Raw genomic sequence first — 22,982 nt, 5'->3', positions numbered from 1 at the left:
ACAGGGGGAATAAGGGGAATAGGGGGAACTAGCCCGCCGATAAGGGTCGGGTTACCCTAACTAAGCGAAGGGGAAGCCGATACGGCTCTATAGCCGGACGCTAGGGCGCCCTAACCGTAAAAGACGGTCGTCGACGGGCCGATACCGGGGTCTATATCCCCTTACCTAAGTAAGGCGGTCGCGAGAGAAGGGTTAGCTATAGGAGCGGCGTTACCCTAATTAGGCGTAACCGTGGTCGCTAGGGTCAGGATAGCCGCGTGCATACTATTATTATTAGGCTTAGAGTCGCTATAGACTATAACCGCAGGGGGAGGGTCACGATAGTCGGTCTATTATAAGGCCGTTATATTATTAAAAGGGGGGGGTTAATCTATTATAGTAACTGGTTTAGGCAGATTAACGGAATTAGGGTCTTTAAGAAAAAAAGGGTTAAGAAATAAAAAGCAGTTATATATTAAGTCTATAAGTCTAAGGATGATTCCACTTAGCGATAGGGGGTAGGAGCCCTTTTCTTAGGGGCCCTAAAAGATATAATATAAGTACTCTCTGCTAAGGCTTAGGAGGGAACCTATTATAGTTAGACTAACAGAGATACCTATAAGGAATAGGATAAGGTATCGCTAGCCGTTATAGGAGATTAGTTTAAGTTATATCCGGGATCCACTAACAGGTTTACCTAACCACCGGGTCTATAAGGGCGCGGTATCTCGGGGCTCCTTAATAGGTTCTTCTAACCGTCGGGGCCTTATATAACTAGATTTTCTTAAAATTCTCGGGGCTAGGGACTCACCGCTATTCGTATAGGCCGTTATTACCCTAATTATAGTAAGGTTAACCCTACGCCTTCGTTATTTCGTACTTAAAGGGTTATAATAAAAGATTTTTTTATATCTAGGCTCTACGGCCCCTAATAGTCTATATCCGTAACTTTTCCTATTCCGGTAAGGGAGCGCGCCCTCCGTCTCTATATCTATACTATATCCGGAATCTATCTTATAGTTAATCTATTCTTTATTCCACTTATTATACCTTTTTCTTAACGGTTTTTCGCGTTTCTTCCTACCTTTACCTTATTAGCGGTAAGGGCCTGTCTCTCCGTCTATAGCTCTTATCTTGTTTTTAGTAAGGAGGATCCGTCCCCGTTTTCTGGTTATTAGGTTTTATTAAGACTATATAGGGGGCAGGTTTCCTAGGCTATTATTATAATCTTAATACTAATTTTAAATATTAATGCTTTATTTTAATCTTAGCCCCTTAGCCGTATACTTCCCTTCCCACTTCCGTAATTAACGTGCAGTTCGTTTAGGTAGGCCGGAACTCCCCTTAAGTGCTTTCGGTTACCCTAATTAGACGATCAGGACTTCCTAGGCACCGAATAGATCCGCCTCTAAGCACTAATTATAGAAAGGCGAAGCCGTTACTATACAGAACGGCTTAGGTAGTATAATCTTAGATAAGTCTTCGATAACAGGTATACTTAAGACTATAAAGTGTATATAACCAAAATAATATATATAATAAGGAGACCTTTAGAAAAGGTTCCTAGAGGTGCGCGCTGCTTTAATCAGGGTAACATAGCTTAAACGAAGTGAATACAATAAACGTAGCAAAACTTAGGGTTTAAAGGATAATAATTATATAGGGTAATAAGCATCCTCTGTGTCTAGGTGGCGTCGCCACGTATATATAATATATAAGATAAATGAAAAAGCGCGCGTCTTATAACGTTACGTGACGTCCTAACGATATGGCGCTGGGTTCCGAACCACCCCTTTATAATAAACCCTTAGTAATTAATTCTATCCTAAGCCAGTAACCCTATCTTTAGGATTTAATATATCCTAGACCCACGTTTAAGCTTTTTACGTTATCTATAGACGGCCTTGTATATAGTATAACGTACGGTTCGTAGCTCCTATGTTTTGTGTAGGTCCCGCCGGGATATTTTTACGCGCTCCGGAGCGCGGTATCGTCTCTATATATATAACGGGCGACTAATCTATTAGGGCCCTATTAACGGTAGGGCTTACCTGCCCTAGCTTAGCGACACAGGGCGTGTCGGCCTTAGCGGCAGAGCTACCGGCGCCTATTATTAACTGGCTACGAGCCGGGCGGAGTAGGGCTATCGGACCCCCTCTATTTAACCCTTATCGTGCATGCTAAGGCAGATAAGGGCCACCCGCGAATAGGGCCGGGTAACGTAAAAAGAAAAAACTTTTTACGCGTGCCCCTAGCCGGATTCGAACCGACCTAACCGCCTCGTGGTTATATACCAGGGCATTACCAGTGCGCTATAGGGGCCTCTAATATAGTTACGTTTAGTATTAAAGGCTAAGCCGTTATAATTTGGTTAATTTACTCTAAGAATTATTAATCCGCTGTTATCCTATAGTATACCCTTATAACTATAGACCTTATTAGCCCCCCCCCCCCCCCCGGGGTCGTTATATCCTCCTTAGAGACTTTAATCTTTATTATCCCCTTTAGGCTAACTACCCTAGATTCTACCCTAGGTCTAGCACCCTCCTAGAGCTAACCTCCCACTAGAACCTTAACCTTATTACCCCCCCCCCCCCTGGACGACCACCTAGTATAGACTAGGTAGAGCCCTAAGTATTATTAACTATATCTAGGCGTCCTAGGGGCTCCGCTACGGGTATAACAGTATAGATAGTAAGGTTATCGGATTAAACCACCTTTCCTAAACCGCGACCGTTTATCTTAGTATAATCCGCCCTACTAACACGGCCCTACCTTAGCCCCCTAACCGCCTATACTAGGTTTAGAAGGAATTCGTGCCTTCCCTCGCTTATTAGATAACCCCTAGACTCTTAACGCGACTAGGCCCCCTAATAACACTCTCTAATATAAATAGGGCCCTTAACTAACTAACCGAGGACCTTACTAATATTACCGACTAAATAGCCCCGCGGCGCTAAGCCGACTCCCCTGGTCACCCACCCTGCCCGTAGTAGACTAATAAGCTAACCACTCTAACCTAGGGGGCCAGTAGGCTATATAGGTAATATATAACGAGGAAATCGCGAAATAGGTAGGAAGAGTATAGATAAGCCAAGCTCCGCCGTGATAAAGCTATTATAGTAGCGAAAAGATAATACTAGCGCTACCTCCTTTACTTAACCTAAACAAATAACGGACTCCTTTAAAGGCTTTAAAAATAGGCCCGTACTAAGGGCCACTAGGTACCCGGACCCCTTACTATGCCGCCGCTATACTAAGACTAGGGCGACCCGGTGACCTTATATAATAAGAAAGCTAATATTCTTTACGCTAAATTCTTCCCTTCTCCCGGAGATTCGGACCCCCGCCCCCTAGGATATAAGTACCCCTCCGGGTAGGATATAGACCGGAGCGTTATCGCCGCGGATATCCAGGGCCGCCTTTACTAGACTAACTCGTGGGCTGGCCCCGGCCCGGACGGCTTCCTAGCTAGCCTCTTAAAGGCCTATAGCCCGGTCCTATATTGGGTCCTAGCTACGATTCTCTTAGCCTGCCTATCTCTTAGCTACTTCCCGCGAAGCTACTATACCGCTATTATTATAATTATCTAAAAGGAGGGCCGTTTATAAAGCGACTATAAGATAGCTAAAGGCTAGAGGCTGATATCTCTCCTTAATACGATCAGAAAACTATTTAAAGGAATTATAGTAGACCGCTTTATAGCCGTAGCGGAAGAATACCGGCTCCTCCCGGGAGGCTAAATAGGGAATAGGCTAGGGCATAGTATAGAGATAGCTATATAGCGCGCGATAAAGGCTATTAAAGCTACCTAGGCCTTAGGGGGGTGCCCCCGCGATACTCTAGCTAGATATACGCGGGGCCTTTAACACGGTCCCCTATATTAGGCTCCTTAAGTCCCTTAGACGGAAGGGATACCCGGACTAGGCCATCCGGCTAACCGATAGTTTCCTTTAAGACTAAATAGTCTACCTCCTTTTTAATAGCTAGGCGGTATTATTATAACCCCTCCGCGCCGGCGTCCTATAGGGCTCCCTGGTCTTACCTATTCTCTTTATTCTATATATCTTTACCCTATACGAAGAACTTAAACACGCCGCGAGAACTATTATTATTAGCTTCGCGAACGATACGAATATTATTACTTTTAACCGCACGGAGGCCTAGACGCGGCACTGACTCGCTTCTGCCCAGCGAATATACGAAGCTTAGTCCTAAGTAAGCGGCCTTTAGTTCAAGCCCTTAAAATACGTGTTTATCCCCTTTATAAAATTATACTCCCCCCCTCTAATACTTATCCACCTTAGCACCGTGCCGGTACTACCCTTAATCAAGATAAGGCTCTTTAGGGTATAGCTAGACTAACAGCTAAACTACTTATAATATAAGAAAAAGGTCTAGAGTAAACTAGGGATATAGAACTATACCCTAACCCGACTCGCCGCGGCAGCCTAGGGCTATAGCTTCGTTAACGCCTAGCGCCTTTATATCGCTATAATAAACCCGGCTATCTCCCATTATACCTTTACCTTCTATAAAACTACTAATAGGCCCAGCCATAGCCTTATAGGGGCCCTTAGCTTGGCCTAAAATAAGTGCCTTAGGATAATTACGGGAGCCTATAAGGCTATACTAATCCGGATCCTAGAAAAGAAAATATATATTCCCCCCCTTAATTTATATCTTACTCCCTTATAGCTAAAAGAGCCCTAGACTACTAGGATACCGGAGCCGACGGACTTATCCTGGCTAGCACCTAGGCCATAATAAGGGTATTAGCGACACGAAGGCGCCGTTATCTCGCCTAGTAAGTACTTACGTAGCCCGCTTAATCCTCCCCCGCCTATAGCTAGACAAATAACTATAGGTCCGGATATCGCCCTCCGTGATAAGTAGAAAAAGAGGTAGAGAGAGACCGGGGCTATAAGGAACCCGACTTATGCCGTAGCGGTACTGGATTAAGCCCCCTAAAAGAGAGACCTTTAAAGATATAGAGGCCTCTTAAAACCGTAAAGCTTTATCCTTACCTAAGTCCGCTCTAAGACGCTAGGCCTTAGAGCCTTCCTTTTTAGGCCTAGAGTCCCGGGCTTTGCTATTACTCGGTGCTCTTATAGAGATAAAGGGGCGGAGATAGCCGAATATATTATCCTATAATGCTAAAACACTACCCTAGAGTCGCGTAGAGACCTTTATAGCGCCGTAGGGAGACGGATTATAACTAGGGGAGACCTTTTTAACGCCTTAAACTATCTAGAAGAGGCTAAGGTAATCGCGAAATAGTTCCTACGCCTCGGCCGCCTTAACGATTTCCGTCTCGCCCTACAAATCATAGGGAACTATATACTAAAGGCCCCGCGGCGGGACTATCCCGGTATAGAAATTATAGAATAAAGGTAAGATAGCACGGAATAGAGATAACGCCTAACTAAGACTCTTATATTTTATATAGGGCCTTATGAGCCGGGGCCCCGGCGGTACCGGCAGGATATCTATAATAGTATTAACCCTCCTTCTCGGTATTTATCTTATCGCCGCCTATCTCCTCCTAGTTATCGCTACCGGAAGTATTATTATTATCGGTATTATATTCGCGGCCCTGCCCTATTATATTAGCCCTATTATAGTACTAAGAGTCTATAAGGGTATTTACGGCTACCTTTAATAGGATAGTAATTATTCCCTTTAAGCGATTTAGCCGATACTCTAAGCTTACTAGAGTAGGGTTACCGTGGCGGCGACTAGCAGGACGGGATTATCTAACGGTATATTCGAAAAACGCTACTACCATAATAAGCCGGCCTTAGGCCTACTCTAGGTTAGCGCGGTATACCCCCGGCACCCCTAGGGTTATAACTTATAACCGCTTTATTACCCCCTTTACTAACAGCCTTTATAAATTCTTAGTGGTAGTTAAGAACTCGCTGCTACTGCTTTAGAGCCGTGGCCGGAACCTACTTGAATTATTAGAACTATATTAAACCCGCCTTAGTATTAACAAGACACCACTATAAGTCCGACTTATATCCTTATAAGTCCGATAACTATTAGTATACTAAGAATAAGCGGCGCCCTTTTTAGTGGTGTTAGCGTAAGCCGATATGTCCTCCGGCTTATCTCCCCTAAGACGTTTAGTGTATCTAAGATAACTACTTAATATTAAAAACGACTACGTGGTGCTGCCTTTTGGACCCCCTAGGGGCACCCCCAGGAATACCTATAGCAGGACTCGTATAGCTTTAGGCTTATAATACCAGGCGCTATTCTTCTTCTTCTTAGACTTCTTAGGAGGTATCTAGATAATAGTTAGCACGAAACCCGGTCCCGATACGCGACCCCTACGGTAACCCTCTATTTATATTAGTAACACGACCTTATTATTATTCGTTCTATTAACGGCTATTTATTTAACTATAGCCTATCTTATTAGCCCGCCCTTATACCTCTAACTCCCCGCCCGCGCTACCACTTATAGAAAACTCGTATTAAAAACCCGAGCTAGAATCACGACTATTAATTAACTATTATTAACAACCGCGGTATAGAGCCGGGAATAAACACGGGAATAAAGGGGCGGTATAGCGAAAGACCTATAAAAACGTGAAGCAAGGGTTATAGGAGGAAAAAACAGAAGAAGGGCGGAGGCCCTTAAAATTTTTAATTAACCTAGCTATAGCTATAGAAGGCTGCCGAATACGGTAAGTATATAGAATAAAGGCAGGTGACCCTACTAAAACCCCCCGCTTAAAGGAAGGCATAAGTAAAGACGGCTACCCTCCGGAGTCGTGATATAATAAAGTAATAAAAATAACAAGAGACCCTATAGGATTATAATAGCTTCTATACCTTCCTTGCCCTCTCCTTTTATTAATTACGATATTTAAAAAGAAGTTCCTCCTGGATATAATATTAGTTCCTAGGTATTATCCTTATACCTATAATCCGCCTACTTAACTAAGTACTACCTCCTTTTCCTTTTAAACTGATAAGCTAATATCTCCTTTACCTTATACTTCTCCTATACATATAGCTCTATATCTACCGTTATAGGCTTTGGAACCTAACTATCACGAGACCCCTAGGGTTCTAATAACAAGATTAAGAGAATATTATAAATCTTTATTAATTATAGGAGGTCTAGCTTATAAGCGAGGCTATAGTGACTAATAACTAAGGTAATATAGTATAGCCCGAGGTACTTATCTAAGAGTTTATTACTAGCCCGTTTCGGCTTAAGATTCTTCGAGGAGACTAGAATACTTTCCCTTACCCTAAGCTGCTATTAAGCCCGCCCAGTATTATAGAACCTTTTATAGCACTCTTAAGCCCTCCGAATAAATATTTTTATTATTTAATACTTAGCGATTAGGTCCTTTACCCGTTATTCGGCGTATACGGCCCTAATATCTAATAATTTAGGTAACCGGATATGATCGGGGCCACGAGGATTATAGCCTATTAACGCCACGGAGGGCGTCTACTTAATTACCGGGTACCACGCAGTATTATAAGTAAACTATATAAGGGATAGCTAGTCTATCTAATTAGTCTACTCGCGTAAATAATAACTACGAAGGTAATACTTAATACTCTGATTCTAATATTAGTCTTTTTATCAGTTTAGAGGTAGGGTAGAGTGGATATCCTATAATAAACACCTAAGAGCCTATATAGGGGCCTTTAAAACTTATTTATAAATAAAGAACCCTAATCCAAAATAATATTATCCGGGAGCCCGTAAATACTAAAAACGCTTAATTATAGAATATTAGCTAAACCTTTAGTGATTAGGATATTACTATAAAGGATATAAAGGGTATACTTTATATAATAGTAAACGACTATAAGGATTATATCCTTTTTCTTTCCGCCCTAATTAATAATAAGGCAGGATATTCCGACTATACTATTTTAATATTCCGACTATAGTTCTGACACAGACCCGCTTTCTTCCTATTTCGGAATAACAGATATAGCTATGGTCGTAAACGACTCTAACGCCTTTTAACGCTTATTAACGCCTTTTAACGCTTTGGATTAATTTAATCGCTTAGATTTATTAAAGGCAGTAACTAAAATAATTTTAACTACTTAATTAAGAATAGCGATTCTATTTCGTCTCTATTTACCACTAATTAGGGCCTCTTTACAGAATCCAGTTCCCCGTTATTTATCCTTATATATCCAGCCTACTCCTGCTACTGCTCCTGTTATTATTATTGTTATTGCTGCTGTAATTAACGGATAAGCGTTCGATTAAAGCCGATCGTAGAAGAAATAACTCCGCGACCTCCGCCAGCAATAATAGCTCCACGACCTCTTGGACGACCTCTTGCACGACCTCTTCCACGCCCACGCCCACGCCTACGCACACGCCTACGCACACGCCTACGCCCACGCCCACGGATATCGCCTTATTGTTTTTATTATTGTTGTTGTTATTGTTGTTATTGTTGTTATTCTAAGGTAAGGAAATAGGTAGTAGAAGCGTAATCGCGTTGTTAATTAAAGGAGATTAAGGTTGCGCGTATGAGTTGAATTGGCGATCGTAACTTTTTGTGTATATGGGGCCTAGGACGTAAAAGTTAATTAGTTAGAAAAGTGGGCCTACCAGAACTATAGTCGGAATATCCAAGTAGTATAGTCGGAATATCCAGCATTTTAATAATAAGGAGACTTATAATAAAGTCGATTAAGATCTTAAAGAATACATAAGAATGAATAAGAAGACTAGCTAATAGGCTATAAGGCTTATGCTACCTCCCCGTAATCCTTTAATAAACTCTATAAGTAAGCACTAACTTATTTATATCCCGGAATATATACTTCTAATAAAATAAGTCGGCCTACAAATACCGGTACTCTTATCGGGGACCTTAGGCATAAATGCCTGACACTAGCCTTACGAATATATATTTAAACCGTTTGCACCAAATTTACGGTAGGTATGTTCACATTCTGAACACATTTACATTCGACACTTTTCTGAGACTCTTCGCGCAAGAATTTTTGCCAGGAAACAGTTCGAAAGTAGATGGGACTAAAATGGCATCCCAATACATAAACTCTTCAGCCGCTCTGACTTTTGAGTTGGTCGCTCGCTGCTCCGTAAGAAGAACCCCAAGGCGTTGCTTTTGCGCATGTCGCCTACAGGCGTGCTAAACCAGACCAGACAACGAGAGCCCGCGCTTCTATACTGACACTGGCACACGGGCCTGTACAATTACCAGTGTTCATGCCTGTAGCTACGCAAGCTTCGCTCAAAGGATTGACCCCAGAACAGTTGGAGGAATCCGGTTGTCGTCTCTGCCTGAACAACACGTATCACCTAGGCCTGAAGCCTGGGCAAGATGTCCTTTCGTCAGTTGGTGGCGCCCACGAATTCCAGGGCTGGAGCCACAACATTCTGACGGACAGTGGAGGTTTCCAGATGGTCAGTCTCCTAAAGCTGGCCAATGTTACGGAGCAAGGTGTCGTTTTTCTCAGTCCCCACGATGGGTCTCCAATGCTTCTCACTCCCGAACATTCGATTTCCCTACAGAACACAATCGGGAGCGATATCATCATGCAGCTAGACGACGTTCTCGTTACGACCTCGCCGGACAATGTGCGAATGCGCCAGGCTATGGAACGTAGCGTCCGATGGCTCGACAGGTGTATCGCCGCGCACAAGAACCCGCGGATGCAAAGCCTCTTCTGCATTATTCAGGGGGGCCTCGATCTGGAACTGCGGAGGGAGTGTTGTCGGCAAATGATGGAGCGAGATACACCTGGTATCGCTATCGGCGGATTGAGTGGTGGTGAGGCTAAAGTAGACTACTGCAAGGTCATTGAGACTTGCACGGAGATGCTACCTGATCTGAAGCCTCGGTATGTTATGGGTATCGGATACCCAGAGGACCTGGTTGTTAGTGTGGCTCTAGGGGCGGACATGTTTGACTGCGTGTGGCCTACACGGACCGCTCGCTTCGGAAATGCCGTAACCAGACATGGCGTGCTTAATCTTCGAAATTCTCGATTTGCGAATGATTTCAAGCCAATAGAAGAAGGTTGCGGCTGCCTCTGCTGCCGCCATCAAGGGCTGGGTATCACGCGGGCGTTTATCTCACATAACGCGGCTAAAGAGACGGTCGCCGCTCACCTGCTAACTATCCATAATATATGGTACCAGCTAAACCTGATGAGGGAGGTGCGGCTCTCCATCATCGAGGACCGCTTTCCCACATTCCTACGGCAATTTTTCTTCGACCGTTATAATGACAAGTCGAAATACCCAGGATGGGCCGTGGACGCACTTCGAAGAGTTGGTGTGGACCTATTATGCGACGAGTCGCAGCATAGTAGGTAGCTATAAAAAACGAGTACGTTCTATTATTACACAAACAGTATACATAAAATTACCCGTAGATCTATTAGGCCCCGTCCTATAATTTAACCCTGTTATTAAGATTATAATAGGAATTTAATAAAAGTGATATTATAGGGTAAGGCGCTAAAACGGCGCCGGTAGTTTTCTTATATATATTATTTTATACTCTGAATAAAGATAAATATAATTAGGTAAATAGTATAAGGGTTATCTAAAAGACCTGGACACTTCGATATTCGGCCTATAACTATGGTATTTTAGTAGGGCTATAATAAAGTTACTAAGATCCCTAAGTATACCTCTACTAGGGTTTAATAGGTTAGGTCGTATATAAGCCCTACTTCCCTTATATAACTAGATAATAAGAATAATTAACCCACCTAAGTATAGGTACTTACCTTTATATAGTATTACCTAGTAAATTTATATACCTATAGCTTCTTAGAAATCCGATTCCATTCCTTTAACACTATACTTACCTAGGTAATTAATAATCTATCCTCTTAATGGTATTAAACATACTACGAATAAGACTTCTAGGAAGTCTCCGTTAATTACCCCCTAAGTTGCTTTAATAGCTGCTTTAATAGCTGCTTTTAATTCCTCTCCGCCTATCTACTAAAGCTCCGGATATTAACGATTAACCCAGCTCTTGATAACGAAGCAAATACATTATAATGGCTTTAAGTTTTATTCTTTGTTAACATTTGTCTCGTGGCGATATAACGCTTTGTACCTCTCTATATAAAATTGTATAGGCAGGTACCGATCGGCAGCGTAATCTAATAAACAGTCGAGATATAGGGTAAAGTCGTAAACTAACGTATTAAACCCTGGTAGGGGTGTATTATACCTATTTTAGATATATAACGTATTAGTATATCTTACGTAGGAAAATCCAGCGATCTTATATAATATAGGGGCTTACTACCGCTAACTTATTTAATCTATCTGCCTTATTCTTATTATCCTGTCGCTCCTTACTAACGCATTAATTCTGTCCTTAAACTCAGCTAAAAAGGCTCGGAGTTATGATCCTACGAGTACTGCTTAAGATATATATATATACGTTGTATATATACAGGAGTTATAGGACTTAGGGAGCTTAGCGGCTTTATCACACCTCTCTAAAAAGCCACAATTATAAGCCGAATATTAATTCGCCTAGGCCTTCTAGTTAGTCCCTATTATAATAATTAGTAATACTAGATACTATTTATAGGCGGGGTATATATACCCGAGGCTAATATATACTAACCGTATATATCTCTGGCTAGCTAGTACTATAGGACCTATAAGAGGATTTAAGTAAGGTAACCTTAGGGTATAGTAAATAATATATAAATAGGATAGATTATCTAAGGGTGAGGGTTTTGAAAAATTGGGCTACTAGTAGTAGGCTATACGCGCGGAAGAGAGGGAAATTAAGTAAAAAGCTACTGAATTCGTAGATCCGTAGGATTACTGCTTGTTGCGCGAACGTGTAAAGGGCTGACTTCCGGGATTTCTTCCTAGATCCGGGGCTGGCAAAAGACCCTGAAAGATTGGGTGGCGACTATTATATAAACAGCCTACGCGACGGTTATAACGCCACGGTATTAACTTAAGTAATAACTAAGATATCGTATTTATAATACCTAGTATATTTATAGAATATATATTAGAAGCTAAGTATATATATACGTATAATACGTATAGTATTATAGTATAGGTTAAGCTGGCTATAAGGTAGACGTCTAGTTATATAACTATAACTATATACGGTTTATTTTGACTTAGATATTATACTTATTATTATTATAATGATATATATAATGTTATGGATTGACCCCTGGAAAGTATAGTTCCGGTACAAGGCCGGAACTGTTAATTAGCACGTAGATCCGATACTTAGACCTCGCGCTGCCCTTACCATGGGTTTATATAAACCTAGTAAATTCTGTACTTCTCCGTAGACCTTTTCCTTTCCTTTCCTTAATTCTAGCTAATATAATTATTTGGCCTTACTTAGTATGATTAACCTATAACTAGCCGCTTATATAGCTAGAATTTAGCGAAACCTACACGCTATATTAGTATAGCCTTAGATATAAACGAGCCGTTAGGTAGCAGCGGTCCTATAAACCCTACTAAACTAGCTAAGTGGACGGATAAAAGGATTACCGAAGCTATTAATACGATACTTAGTCCTTTATAGGAATAAATAGCCTAATAATAAAAGCTGCTTTAATAACTAGCGAATAGTCTCGTGAACGTCTAGGCCTCGCCACGACCTTCCCCTAACCTCGCGCTACCCTTAGAAAAAGCCCCTATAAATATACCCGTAGAGCTAGTAGCAGGTGCTCCTATCCTAGTAACTCCTCCTCCTCCTTAAATTAAAGTCCTATAGGAACTATATCCGCTATATACTAAGCCCCTGCTATACCCCGTGAGGTTTAGCGGAAGATAAGCGGAGTACGCTACTTAGTTATAGTAGATATATAATAAGCTCCTTTTAGATAAACACTTATTTAATAACCGAGCTATAATATAATACTATATTAACTTATGCCTAGAAGGGAGTGCTTAATAAATAGTGTCTGCCTTCTATGCTATTAAGGCGCCGGGAGGTACCCGCGACCCAGAATCGTTCCTCGCCTACCTAGACTGTACGTATAAGGACCAGAATAAATAGCCTTACGCGGCCTTCGCGTTATACTCCCTTAGATAGCGCGAGGAATAAACCTTCGCGTAGTTCCTACTAAAATTCGAAAAACAGATTATATAAGTAGGCGGCGGCGAGTAAGCCGACTTAGTTAAGATTATATTCCTTAAGGAAGCCCTAAGGTAGAAGCCATATAGCGCCTTAGTCACTATAACGTTACCTTCTAACTATCTAAGCTAGGTTACTAAGGTCTAGAGTATCGCCTAGAGGCTAAAAGGCCTATATGTAACTAACCGGAATACCTATATACCGAATTAAACCCGTAACTAAGAGACCGATACTAATAAAGATATTACGATAAGCGGAATTAATTAGGTTTATCCTAACGCGACTATAAACCGACCTCGCGATAATCGAGAATACTAGGAATATAGGAAGAAGGGGTATATACGTATAAATTATAAGTCCTAAGTTAAGGGCTCGAAGACTAAGGGCGGCCGTGTAGCGAAGGTATAGGCTAAGGATAGGGATATCGCTATAAGCTCGGATAGCTTAGGCGATGAGGAGTCGGAAAAAGAATCGCTCTAGCACGAAAGCGGGCGTTAGAGCCGATAGCTACCCTACGCTAAGAGTAGGAGGCGTTTAAATACCTAGCTAGTAGCGACTTAGCCGCAATATTAACGCGAGTAAATAAGAGATATATATATACTCTTATAGATACGGGTTATAACTACTATACTACTATAAATAAACGTTTTACCTAAAAACTTTAGTTACTATTAGTCGATAAAAAGAAACGACTATTAAAAGGATTCTTAGATATACCTAAGCCGGCTATTAGCGCCGGGATCGCTGTGTTTAAGCTTAAGATTAGCGGCTATACTTAACGGGTATTCGCTTATATAGTGGATAGACTAGACTAGGATATATTCCTAGGAAAGCTATAGCTAGAATATAATAACGTTACGTGTTATATAAAGAACTATAGGTTATACCACGGAGTCGCCGATATTAACCTATAACTAGTAGGTAAAGATAAGCCGGCCAATATATAAGCCATCTGCAAGGCTAGACTAGTCTCGGGATCTATATTTACGACCATGATAGAATAAATAAGCACAGGGTTAAAGGGAAAAGAAAGGGATAAGTTCGACGCCGCTATCCGTGCTATTAGTATATAAGATATCGATAAGGCCCTCCGTAAAAAGGAACTAGTAGACCCTCGGGACTACGTCCTAGCGAGTATCTTATAAGAGTTCGGCGACTTCTTTATGCCCGATAAGGCTAACGACTTACCTCCCCACTAACTAGGTATTAACTATAAAATTACCCTAAAATAAGGTCCCGATAGACTTAAGCCAACCCTGCTATTAGGGCCCCTTTATAGTATATTAAGGGAAGAGTTACTAATACTCCGGAAGGCTCTTAACGACCTAATAGATAAGGGATTTATATAAGCTAGTAGCTTAGCGGCTATTACGCTAGTCTTATTTATAAAAAAGCTAGGGGGGAGGTTACGCTTTTATTACAACTATAAAGCCCCAAACGCGATTACCTAATAAGATCGCTATCCCCTCCCTCTAATTACTAAGATCCAATATAACCTGGCTAGCGCTAAGTGGTTCACGAAGCTTAACGTAGTCGCCGCCTTCTATAAGATCCGTATAGCTCCCGGGTATAAAAGTAAAACGGCCTTTAGGACGCGCTTTAGTCTCTTCGAGTAGCTAGTATATCCCTTTAGACTAAGCAGCGTACCTGCTACCTGTTAACGCTATATTAACTAAACGCTATAGGAGTTCCTTAACGACTTTATTATAGCTTATATTAATAACATCCTAATTTACTCTAATAGATCTTATAAGGACTATAAAGCGAAGGTCCGATTAATACTACGTAGGCTTATAGATACTAGCCTAAACCTAGACCCGGCTAAGTACGAGTTTAGTATAATAATAGTAAAATATCTAGGCTTTATTATTATAATAGATAAAGGAGTATTATAAGACCCTAAGAAGTTAAAGGCTATCCGTGACTAGGAGGCTCCTACCTCTGTAAAGGGAGTATATAGCTTCTTAGGGTTCGCGAACTACTACCGGATATTTATCTACGACTTTATAGGTATCACGGCCCCCCTCCCGGCACTAATAAAAAAGGATCGGCTCTTTAGGTAGGGGGCTAAAGAAGACGCCGCCTTTAAGAGGCTAAAATGACTTTTTTAAATAAAACCCGTCTTATAATTATAGAACCCAGACTATAAGACTATATTAAAGACCGATTACTCGGGTTACGCGTTAAGTAGTATCCTATCCTAGGTAGATAGGCAGGGATATCGCTATATAGTCGTATACTACTTATATAAGCTTACCCCGGCGGAGTATAACTACCCTATTTATAATAAGGAGATACTAGCGATTATAAGCTATATACTCGCCTAAAAGGCAGACCTAACTAGCTATAAATAGTTTATAATATTATCGGAATATAAAGCATTTAAGTACTTTATAACTAAGCGGTCCCTTACCGAAAAATAAAGCCGCTAGGCTAGCGAACTAGCCTAGTTTAACTTTATACTAGAGTACCGGTAAGGTATTAAGAACTTTATAACGGATATACTCTCCTATCGCGAACAGGATACCCCGAAGGATAACTCGGATAATTAAGAATAAAGATAAGTAATCTAACTAATACCTAACTCCGTAATACCTAAAATTATCCCCGAGCCGGCTATACGGAGGATATTAGTTAAGCGCGTGTTCGAAGTAAATAAAGACCTTGAACGGCTTTAGGATAAAACCATAGCAACTAACCCCTAGTACTAAGGGGTACTCGCCACGATTAGCGTAAAAGCCTATAGCTTCGACCTATCTCTTAGATTACGGTTATAGATCGCGGAGTACTCTCTTAACCCCGCGGGATATATAACCTTCCAGGATTATCTTTAGGTTCTAAGCTTAGGAGAAGACTCCCTATTAAAGGGGCGCTTAGTATAGGCGATCCACGATTCTATTATAAGCGGCTACCCGGGTAAAGAGAATATAATCGCTATAATAGCCCCGTAATTCTTTTAGCCGGGTATAAATAAGGATATCCGGAAGTTTATTTATAACTATGACCCGTATAATAGGAGTCATTAATAGCGGAACGCTAAGTAACGACTATTAAAACCGCTACCTATACTAAAGCGGATCCGTAGCCACCTCGCGATAGACTTTATAACGGACCTATTATCTACTAATAAGGGTAAGACTCGCTTCCTATAAGTAATCACGGACCGGCTAATAAAGTCTATGACGCTTAAGGCGATAAAGATAATAAAAGTAGAAGCCTACGTGGAACGCTTCCTAAACTATTACTTTAGATTCCACGGTATACCCCTCTTAATTATTAGCGACTAAGGTTTAAATTAGACTAGCAGGTTCTAATAACACTTCTACAAACTTATAAGGATTAAATAGCGACTTAGCACGGCTTATTACCCTTAAACCGATAAAAGACCTAAAAAACTAAACTAATATATCTAGGCCTACCTCCACGCCTTTATATACTATTCCTAGGATAGCTGGGTTACCTATTACCCGCCGCGTAGTTATCGCTTACTAACAGGAAAAGCTTAATAACCTAGCTAAGCCCTTTTCTCTTAAAACACGGGTTCTATATTAATCCTATCTAAATCTATAACCCTTCGCCTATATATCTAAAAGAAGCCGCCGTCTATAATCTACTAAGTTATTTATAAGGGGTTATAGAGTTTATATAAGCAGCTATAGCCTTAAAGTAACTATAAGCTAAGGAAACCGCGAATAAACGGCGACTCTTAGCGGAACGCTTTCTAGTAGGAGACCTCGCCTAGCTATCTATAGCTAACTACTCTATACCTAGGCCTTTAAAGAAACTAAGCTAGTTATAGTAAAAGTATAGAGTAATAAAAGTAATAAACTCCTATATAGTCGAGTTAAATATACTCTTAGGGATATATCCCCGCTTCTATATCGATATCCTATAATAAGCTAGCCACGACCCCCTCCCCGGATAAATCGTAACCAACCCTTAGCCCGAACCAATCCGGGACACCCTCTACGGCGATAAGGAGTAGGCAATAAAGAGTATCCTATATACACGGAATAAACAGCGAGGTCGCGGCGTATAATATAAAGTACTAGTATACTAGGCGGGATACGCGGAACCTACTTAGGAACCACTAGATACCGTATAGGAAACTAAAGCGTTAGACGCCTTCGAAGCAGAATCCGGCCCCGCTAATAAGAATAACAGACCTCTATACGAATGTACTATAAGGAATACGCGAGGATGAAAAGTACTTAATATAAGGAGGGCACGACTTATAGCTATAAGTTAATTAAAGGGGGGGAATTTACTAGCCCCCCCTCCGGTATTTAAAAAGGCAGATAATACCTCTATAAAGAACTTTAACTAGCGGTATTATTACCTAAGCCGCCTTTATTACTATTACTACTATTATTAATAACGGGATTACTACCCCCCGTAAAACGCGCTAAGAATACCCTCTAGAGGGCGCGTTATCGCGGCGCCTTAGTCACGAACCTCCTAGCGGAGGGCCTTTACCTTACGGCGAAGACCCTTATTATTATTAACGGGGGCGGAGGCGGAAGCGGTATTAATAGTAATAGCGGCGGGGGCAAGGGGCGCCTCGGATAATAAGGTATAATAATCGTTATAAGCTAACTTAAAGGCTTCGCAGATCTAGAGTAGAGTTAGCGGTAACCTAAAAAAAGACTTACGAACACTTATATTATTATCTAGATTATCGTGTATAGCGCGACCCGCGGCGACTATAGGACGGACAAACTTAGTAGCAGCAGGGGGAACTAAGAAGGTTAGTCGCGAGTATTTAGATTATAGATTATAAAGGATTTACCGGCCAGCACGTATAAGATCTTATAGCGTATTCGTAGTACTTAGGATTTTTATAAGCTATAATAGGCCCGGATTAATTATAACACGTTTTATTAAATTTTATTTTAATACCCGGAATAAAGTTAGTATAGGGGCGGTAGAAATCGCGCGATAGCGACTAAGAGGGTAGGCCAGGCTATGCTATCGCTTATTAGGTAGAATAGGCTACCGGAGCGTTAATAAGGCCCTTATAGCGAAGTATAGACTCTAGTCGTATATCTTTTCTTTATTAGGGCGCTTACCGGTATTCGTTATTATAGTGATAGCCTCCTTAGCCACTTCCTTAATAGAGGGGGAGGGGGGCGGTAGCGATATCGCTAGCGGCTAGGGGTTCTTAATAGTGCCCTCGCGGGCATAACGGGCGCTATGGCGGGGGGCGGATATCTAGACACACTCTATTAGCTATAACCTAACCGGATTAGCGCGAGGACTTATTAGAATACTTATAATAGTTAATTAAATAATTAAAAGGATTAAAATTATTAAGTTAATAAAAAGAACTATAAGGATAGAATAACTATACCACGAGTTAGTAAAGAATAGCACGGCTCTTAGTATAGAACTAATAACGGAGCTTACTACTAAAATAACGTTATAGGCTTATAAAAGAAGAATTAACTATAAATAAAAAACCAGGTAAAGCTATGCTTATACTATAATATTAAATTACGGAATATAATAAAAGCCTATAAAGCTATTTATTATAATAGTTTACGAATAAAAAAGAAGGAGTAACTAGGCGTTATTAATATAAAGAGTAGGCGCTTAGCGCGACGCGAAGCGCTAGCGACTTATAAACAAAGTCGCTATAAACGCCGTGGGACCCGAACCTGCCCGATATAAGGGAGGATATACGCCTCCCTCGCGACACGTTCAGGCAAAACGGATTCGGTCCTTAGTTATTACGGCCCTAGGGGGGGGAGGAGGGGGATAATATCACGGGTTAACCCCTTAAAAGTATAGTTCCGGTATAAGGCCGGAACCGCTAATTAGTATATAGACCTAACGCTCGGACCTCGCGCTACCCTTACCGCGGGTTCGTATAAACTTAGTAAATCCTATACTTCTCTATAGACCTTTTCCTTTCCTTTCTTTAATTCTAGCTAATATAATTATTCGGCCTTACTTAGTATAATTAACCTATAACTAGCCGCTTATAGTAATATTAGTAAAATCTAATTATATTAGGAAAACGGGCTAGGTATAATCGGGCTAACGCGAGAGTCTATAGGGCTAGGACTATATAGTCTATAGAATAGATAAGTATAAGATATCTTAATATCTTTATCTTACTCTTTTATATCCTTATTCTATTTACCTTAGATATAAATCTTCCGAGGTTTCACTAAGACTTTCTTTAGGGATATCTAAATAATCTCGTAGTTAGTTAAGTTAATACTAATAAACGTAAAAGCCTTAAACGACCTAGGAGTATTCTTAGGACTCTTTTTAACCTAAGCGAACTTCTTAGGCGTGACTAGCCCTGCGGGCTTCTTAGATATATTCTTAGATGTTTTAGGATATACTAAGATCCTAGAATCTTTCTTAGGCTCCTATATCTTAGGAGTACTTGTAACTAGAGCCGGAGTCTTTTTCTTAACCTAATTAAAGAAACTGGTAATAGTACGCTCAGGTTTAATAATAGGTTTATTAACAGAGGTAAAACCTTTTGATAAATTGGGCTACGAGTAGTAGGCTGTATGCGCAGAAGAGAGGAAAATCAAGCAAATAGCTATTAAATTCGTAGATCCGTAGGATTACTGCTTGTTTCACGAACGTGTAAAGAACTAACTTCTGGGATTTCTTCCTGGATCCGGGCCTGGCAAAAGACTCTGGAAGATTAGGTGGCGACTATTACGTTAACAGCCTACCCGACGGTTATCACGCCACGTTATTAGCTTAAGTAATAACCAAGAAATCGTATTTACGATACCTAGTGTATTTATATAATATATATCGTAAGCCAAGTATATATACACGTATAATACGTATAGTATTATAGTATAGGTTAAGCTGGTTATAAAGTAGACGTCTAGTTATATAGCTTTAACTATATACTATTTATTTTGACTTGGATATTATACTTATTATTATTATTATAATTATTACTTATTATAAGTATAATATCAACACCCCCCCGTAAGCTAACTCTTATATAATAAGCGCAGCTTAGTCAGGTTATAGTTATGGTTATATTATAGCGCAGTAATCCTAGTCTATCTAGACTAGAATACATGGAGGAAAATTTAAAAAAACCTTTTCTTTTGTAATTCAAGGGAAAATTCAAAAACCCTTGTTATTATTATAGTATATTATACAAAGGAAAATTCAGAAAAACCTTTGATATCTAGGAAAACCCGAAGGTAAAAAACCTAGTTATATCCCCTTATAAAGAACTAAGAATACTAAGTATTAAAACCTAGTATTTTAATTCTTTAATATTATAATAAGGCGGTAAATCATACTCAGGCAACGTATCGTCCTTATAACCTAGGTTCATATAACCGCAAAGAGTATTATAAGTCTCTTTTGCTAAACCTTTAGTCATTATATCAGCTATATGAAATTTCGTATTTATATATACGATCTTTATTTTATTATTATATAGCTATTGCCTATAGTAGTGATACTGCCTGTCGATATGCTTTACCCGTTTATGAAATTCAGGGTTTTCGGCGAGCTTCTTTACACTCTTACTATCTATTAAGATAGTAGGAATCTCGAGAGTTTTATTATAATTATTATTATTATTACTTTTATTGTTATTACCTCTTATATTAGAATCTGGACCTAGATTCTATAGTATATCTTTATATAGATTATAAAGATAGATTCCTTCTTTAGAAGCTTCTATAAGTGCTATATATTCGGCCTCTATTATTAATAAAGCAACGACTTTTTATTTAGTTAAAGTCTAACTAACGGGGTTATTTACTGCCACGCAGTAGATATATCCTAAAGTCGAGGTTCTATCTTCGATTATATCTGAAAAGCTGGCATTAGAATAACCGTAAATACTAAGGTCTTCTTTATTATAGTTATATAAAAGACCGATATTAGGATATGTATTTATATAAGCCTAGATTCGAATTGACGCGGTAAAGTGGTCTTATAAGGGATTACTTATAGAGCGAGAACACTAGTTAACTACGCAAGTTATATCTGGTCTAGAATATAAGGCTAGATATAATAAAGCCCCGATTTCCTATTAGTATTTATTTATATTATCAATTATTACTTGTTTAGGATTTGATATTAGGACCTTCTTGCGTATATAAGGGGTGTTAACCCTTTTTAGACTTTATTTATTATACCTTTTAAGTATCTTATTAGTATAGCTAACTGACTTATAGAAACAGTCTTATTATCTTTATTTATATTTATTATATAGCCTAGAAAGGTATTTATTTCACCTAAGTCTTTAAGTGTAATATCTTTAGATATCTCCTTAAAGAAATAGTCTAAAGTGTTCTTAAAAGGGCTTAGAGCCACTATATCGTTAATATAGCATAAAAGAATAGCTCGTTCTTCTATTATTTTAATTTTATTATATTTATAAAAGGTAAAAAGTCCGTTATCGTATTTAGAGACCCGGCAACCTAGCTTGGATAATATCTTAACCAGGTAATTATACCAGAGTCTAGGACTTTGTTTTAACCCGTATAAAGCTTTATTAAGCTTATAGAGTATTATATTATTATTATTTTTATTATTATTATTTTCTAAGCTGTCTTTTTTCTCGAAGTCTATAGGTTATATAGCGTATATCAGGGTATCTATATCGGTATAAACGAACGCGTTTTTAACGTCGAACTGCCTGAATTTCTAGCCGTGTGATACGCCTAGTATTAAAGCTAGTTTATAGCTTTCTAGCCGGCAGGTAGTTAAAAAGGCTTCTAGATAATTAAGACCTAGAACCTGATTAAACCCCTGAATAACCCACGGAGCCTTATATTAAATAGCTTCGCTAGAGCTATTATATTTGATTCTAAAGACCTAACGACCTCCTAGTACGTGGTAGTCTTCTTTTATTTTATTATAATTATTAGGCGTATGTTTTATACTTATTAAGTCCTAGGTCTTTCTCTTTTCGAGTTCTGATATTTCTGCTACCATCGCGTCTATCCATTTATCTTTATCTAGGCAGTTTATAGCCTGTTTATAGGTAGCTGGTTCGTTAATTGAATTTATAGTTAAAAGAAATAGGGAATTTTCTTAAAACTATAGGTTTCTAAGTATAATCTCTTTTATATAATATAGTAAGTGCGTATTATTCTTATAGAATATTAAATCCTTATAGTCCGGTTTTAATGGTTCTAAAGGTATTTAGACTTATAGCCTGGTACTTTGGCTACTGTTATTATTAGTCGGGCTATAGTTAATATTAGTATTATTATTATTATCAATAGCTAGAACTTTAGAGCCCGCTGCCCGTAGACAAAGACTCTTACGTCTATTATTATTATTCTCTTCTTTAGGTTGAATAGACTTAACAGAACGTTTCGAAACGCGCGAAGGAATATTTTATAAAAATTAACCGGTATTTTCACTAAAAGTGATTCCTTTATTATACTTAACGGGTTAATAAGGCCCGTGGTTAGAAACCTGATTATATACCTGAGTATTAATATAAGGAGGGAGGTTATTCTTATTTTTAGGCGTATAGTTATTATTATAGCTATCTAAAGAAGAGTAAAGAAACTGATTTTCTAAATTATAAACGTCTCGAAACTAACCAGTCTTTCTAGTTACTAGGTTATAAACCTGATAGTTATAGTCGTTAAAACCTATTAAAGCACCTCGAAGTGCCCTTATATCTAGTTTCTTTATATTCGGGTCGTTGTTTTTATAATAAATAATAGAACCCTAAACCCGTATATTATTAATATTAGGTTTCTGACCTTATAAAAGCTTAAAGGGACTCTTATATTTAAGAGCTGAATTAGGTGATCTGTTATATATATAAACAGCTAAGAGAACAGCTTCACCCTAAAGGTATCGAGGCAGCCCTAAGTGGAAAAGAAGAGCTCGAACCTTTTCTATTATAGTTCTTATAAC

The 22,982-nt window shown here is 39.5% G+C and overlaps 1 protein-coding gene and 1 pseudogene across 2 annotated transcripts; one reads left to right on the top strand and one right to left on the bottom strand.

Moving 5' to 3' along the window:
• Positions 1–2,225: 2,225 nt before the first annotated feature.
• Positions 2,226–2,301, bottom strand: ACRALDRAFT_t31 (annotated as a pseudogene). Its single transcript has one exon. The product of its transcript is annotated as a tRNA-OTHER (tRNA).
• Positions 2,302–8,909: 6,608 nt separating this feature from the next.
• ACRALDRAFT_2131589 (uncharacterized protein) lies at positions 8,910–10,412 on the top strand. The gene has a single exon (XM_071024021.1). The coding sequence runs from the start codon at positions 9,212–9,214 to the stop codon at positions 10,322–10,324; it is 1,113 nt and encodes a 370-aa protein (XP_070880232.1). The 5' UTR covers positions 8,910–9,211; the 3' UTR covers positions 10,325–10,412.
• Positions 10,413–22,982: the final 12,570 nt, after the last annotated feature.

Source organism: Sodiomyces alcalophilus (genome assembly GCF_042370955.1).
Source record: "Sodiomyces alcalophilus JCM 7366 unplaced genomic scaffold ACRALscaffold_1, whole genome shotgun sequence".
NCBI classification, from domain to species: Eukaryota; Fungi; Ascomycota; class Sordariomycetes; order Glomerellales; family Plectosphaerellaceae; genus Sodiomyces; species Sodiomyces alcalophilus.
The sequence above is the reverse complement of the archived record's forward strand: the minus strand, read 5'-3'. Positions and strand labels throughout refer to the sequence as shown.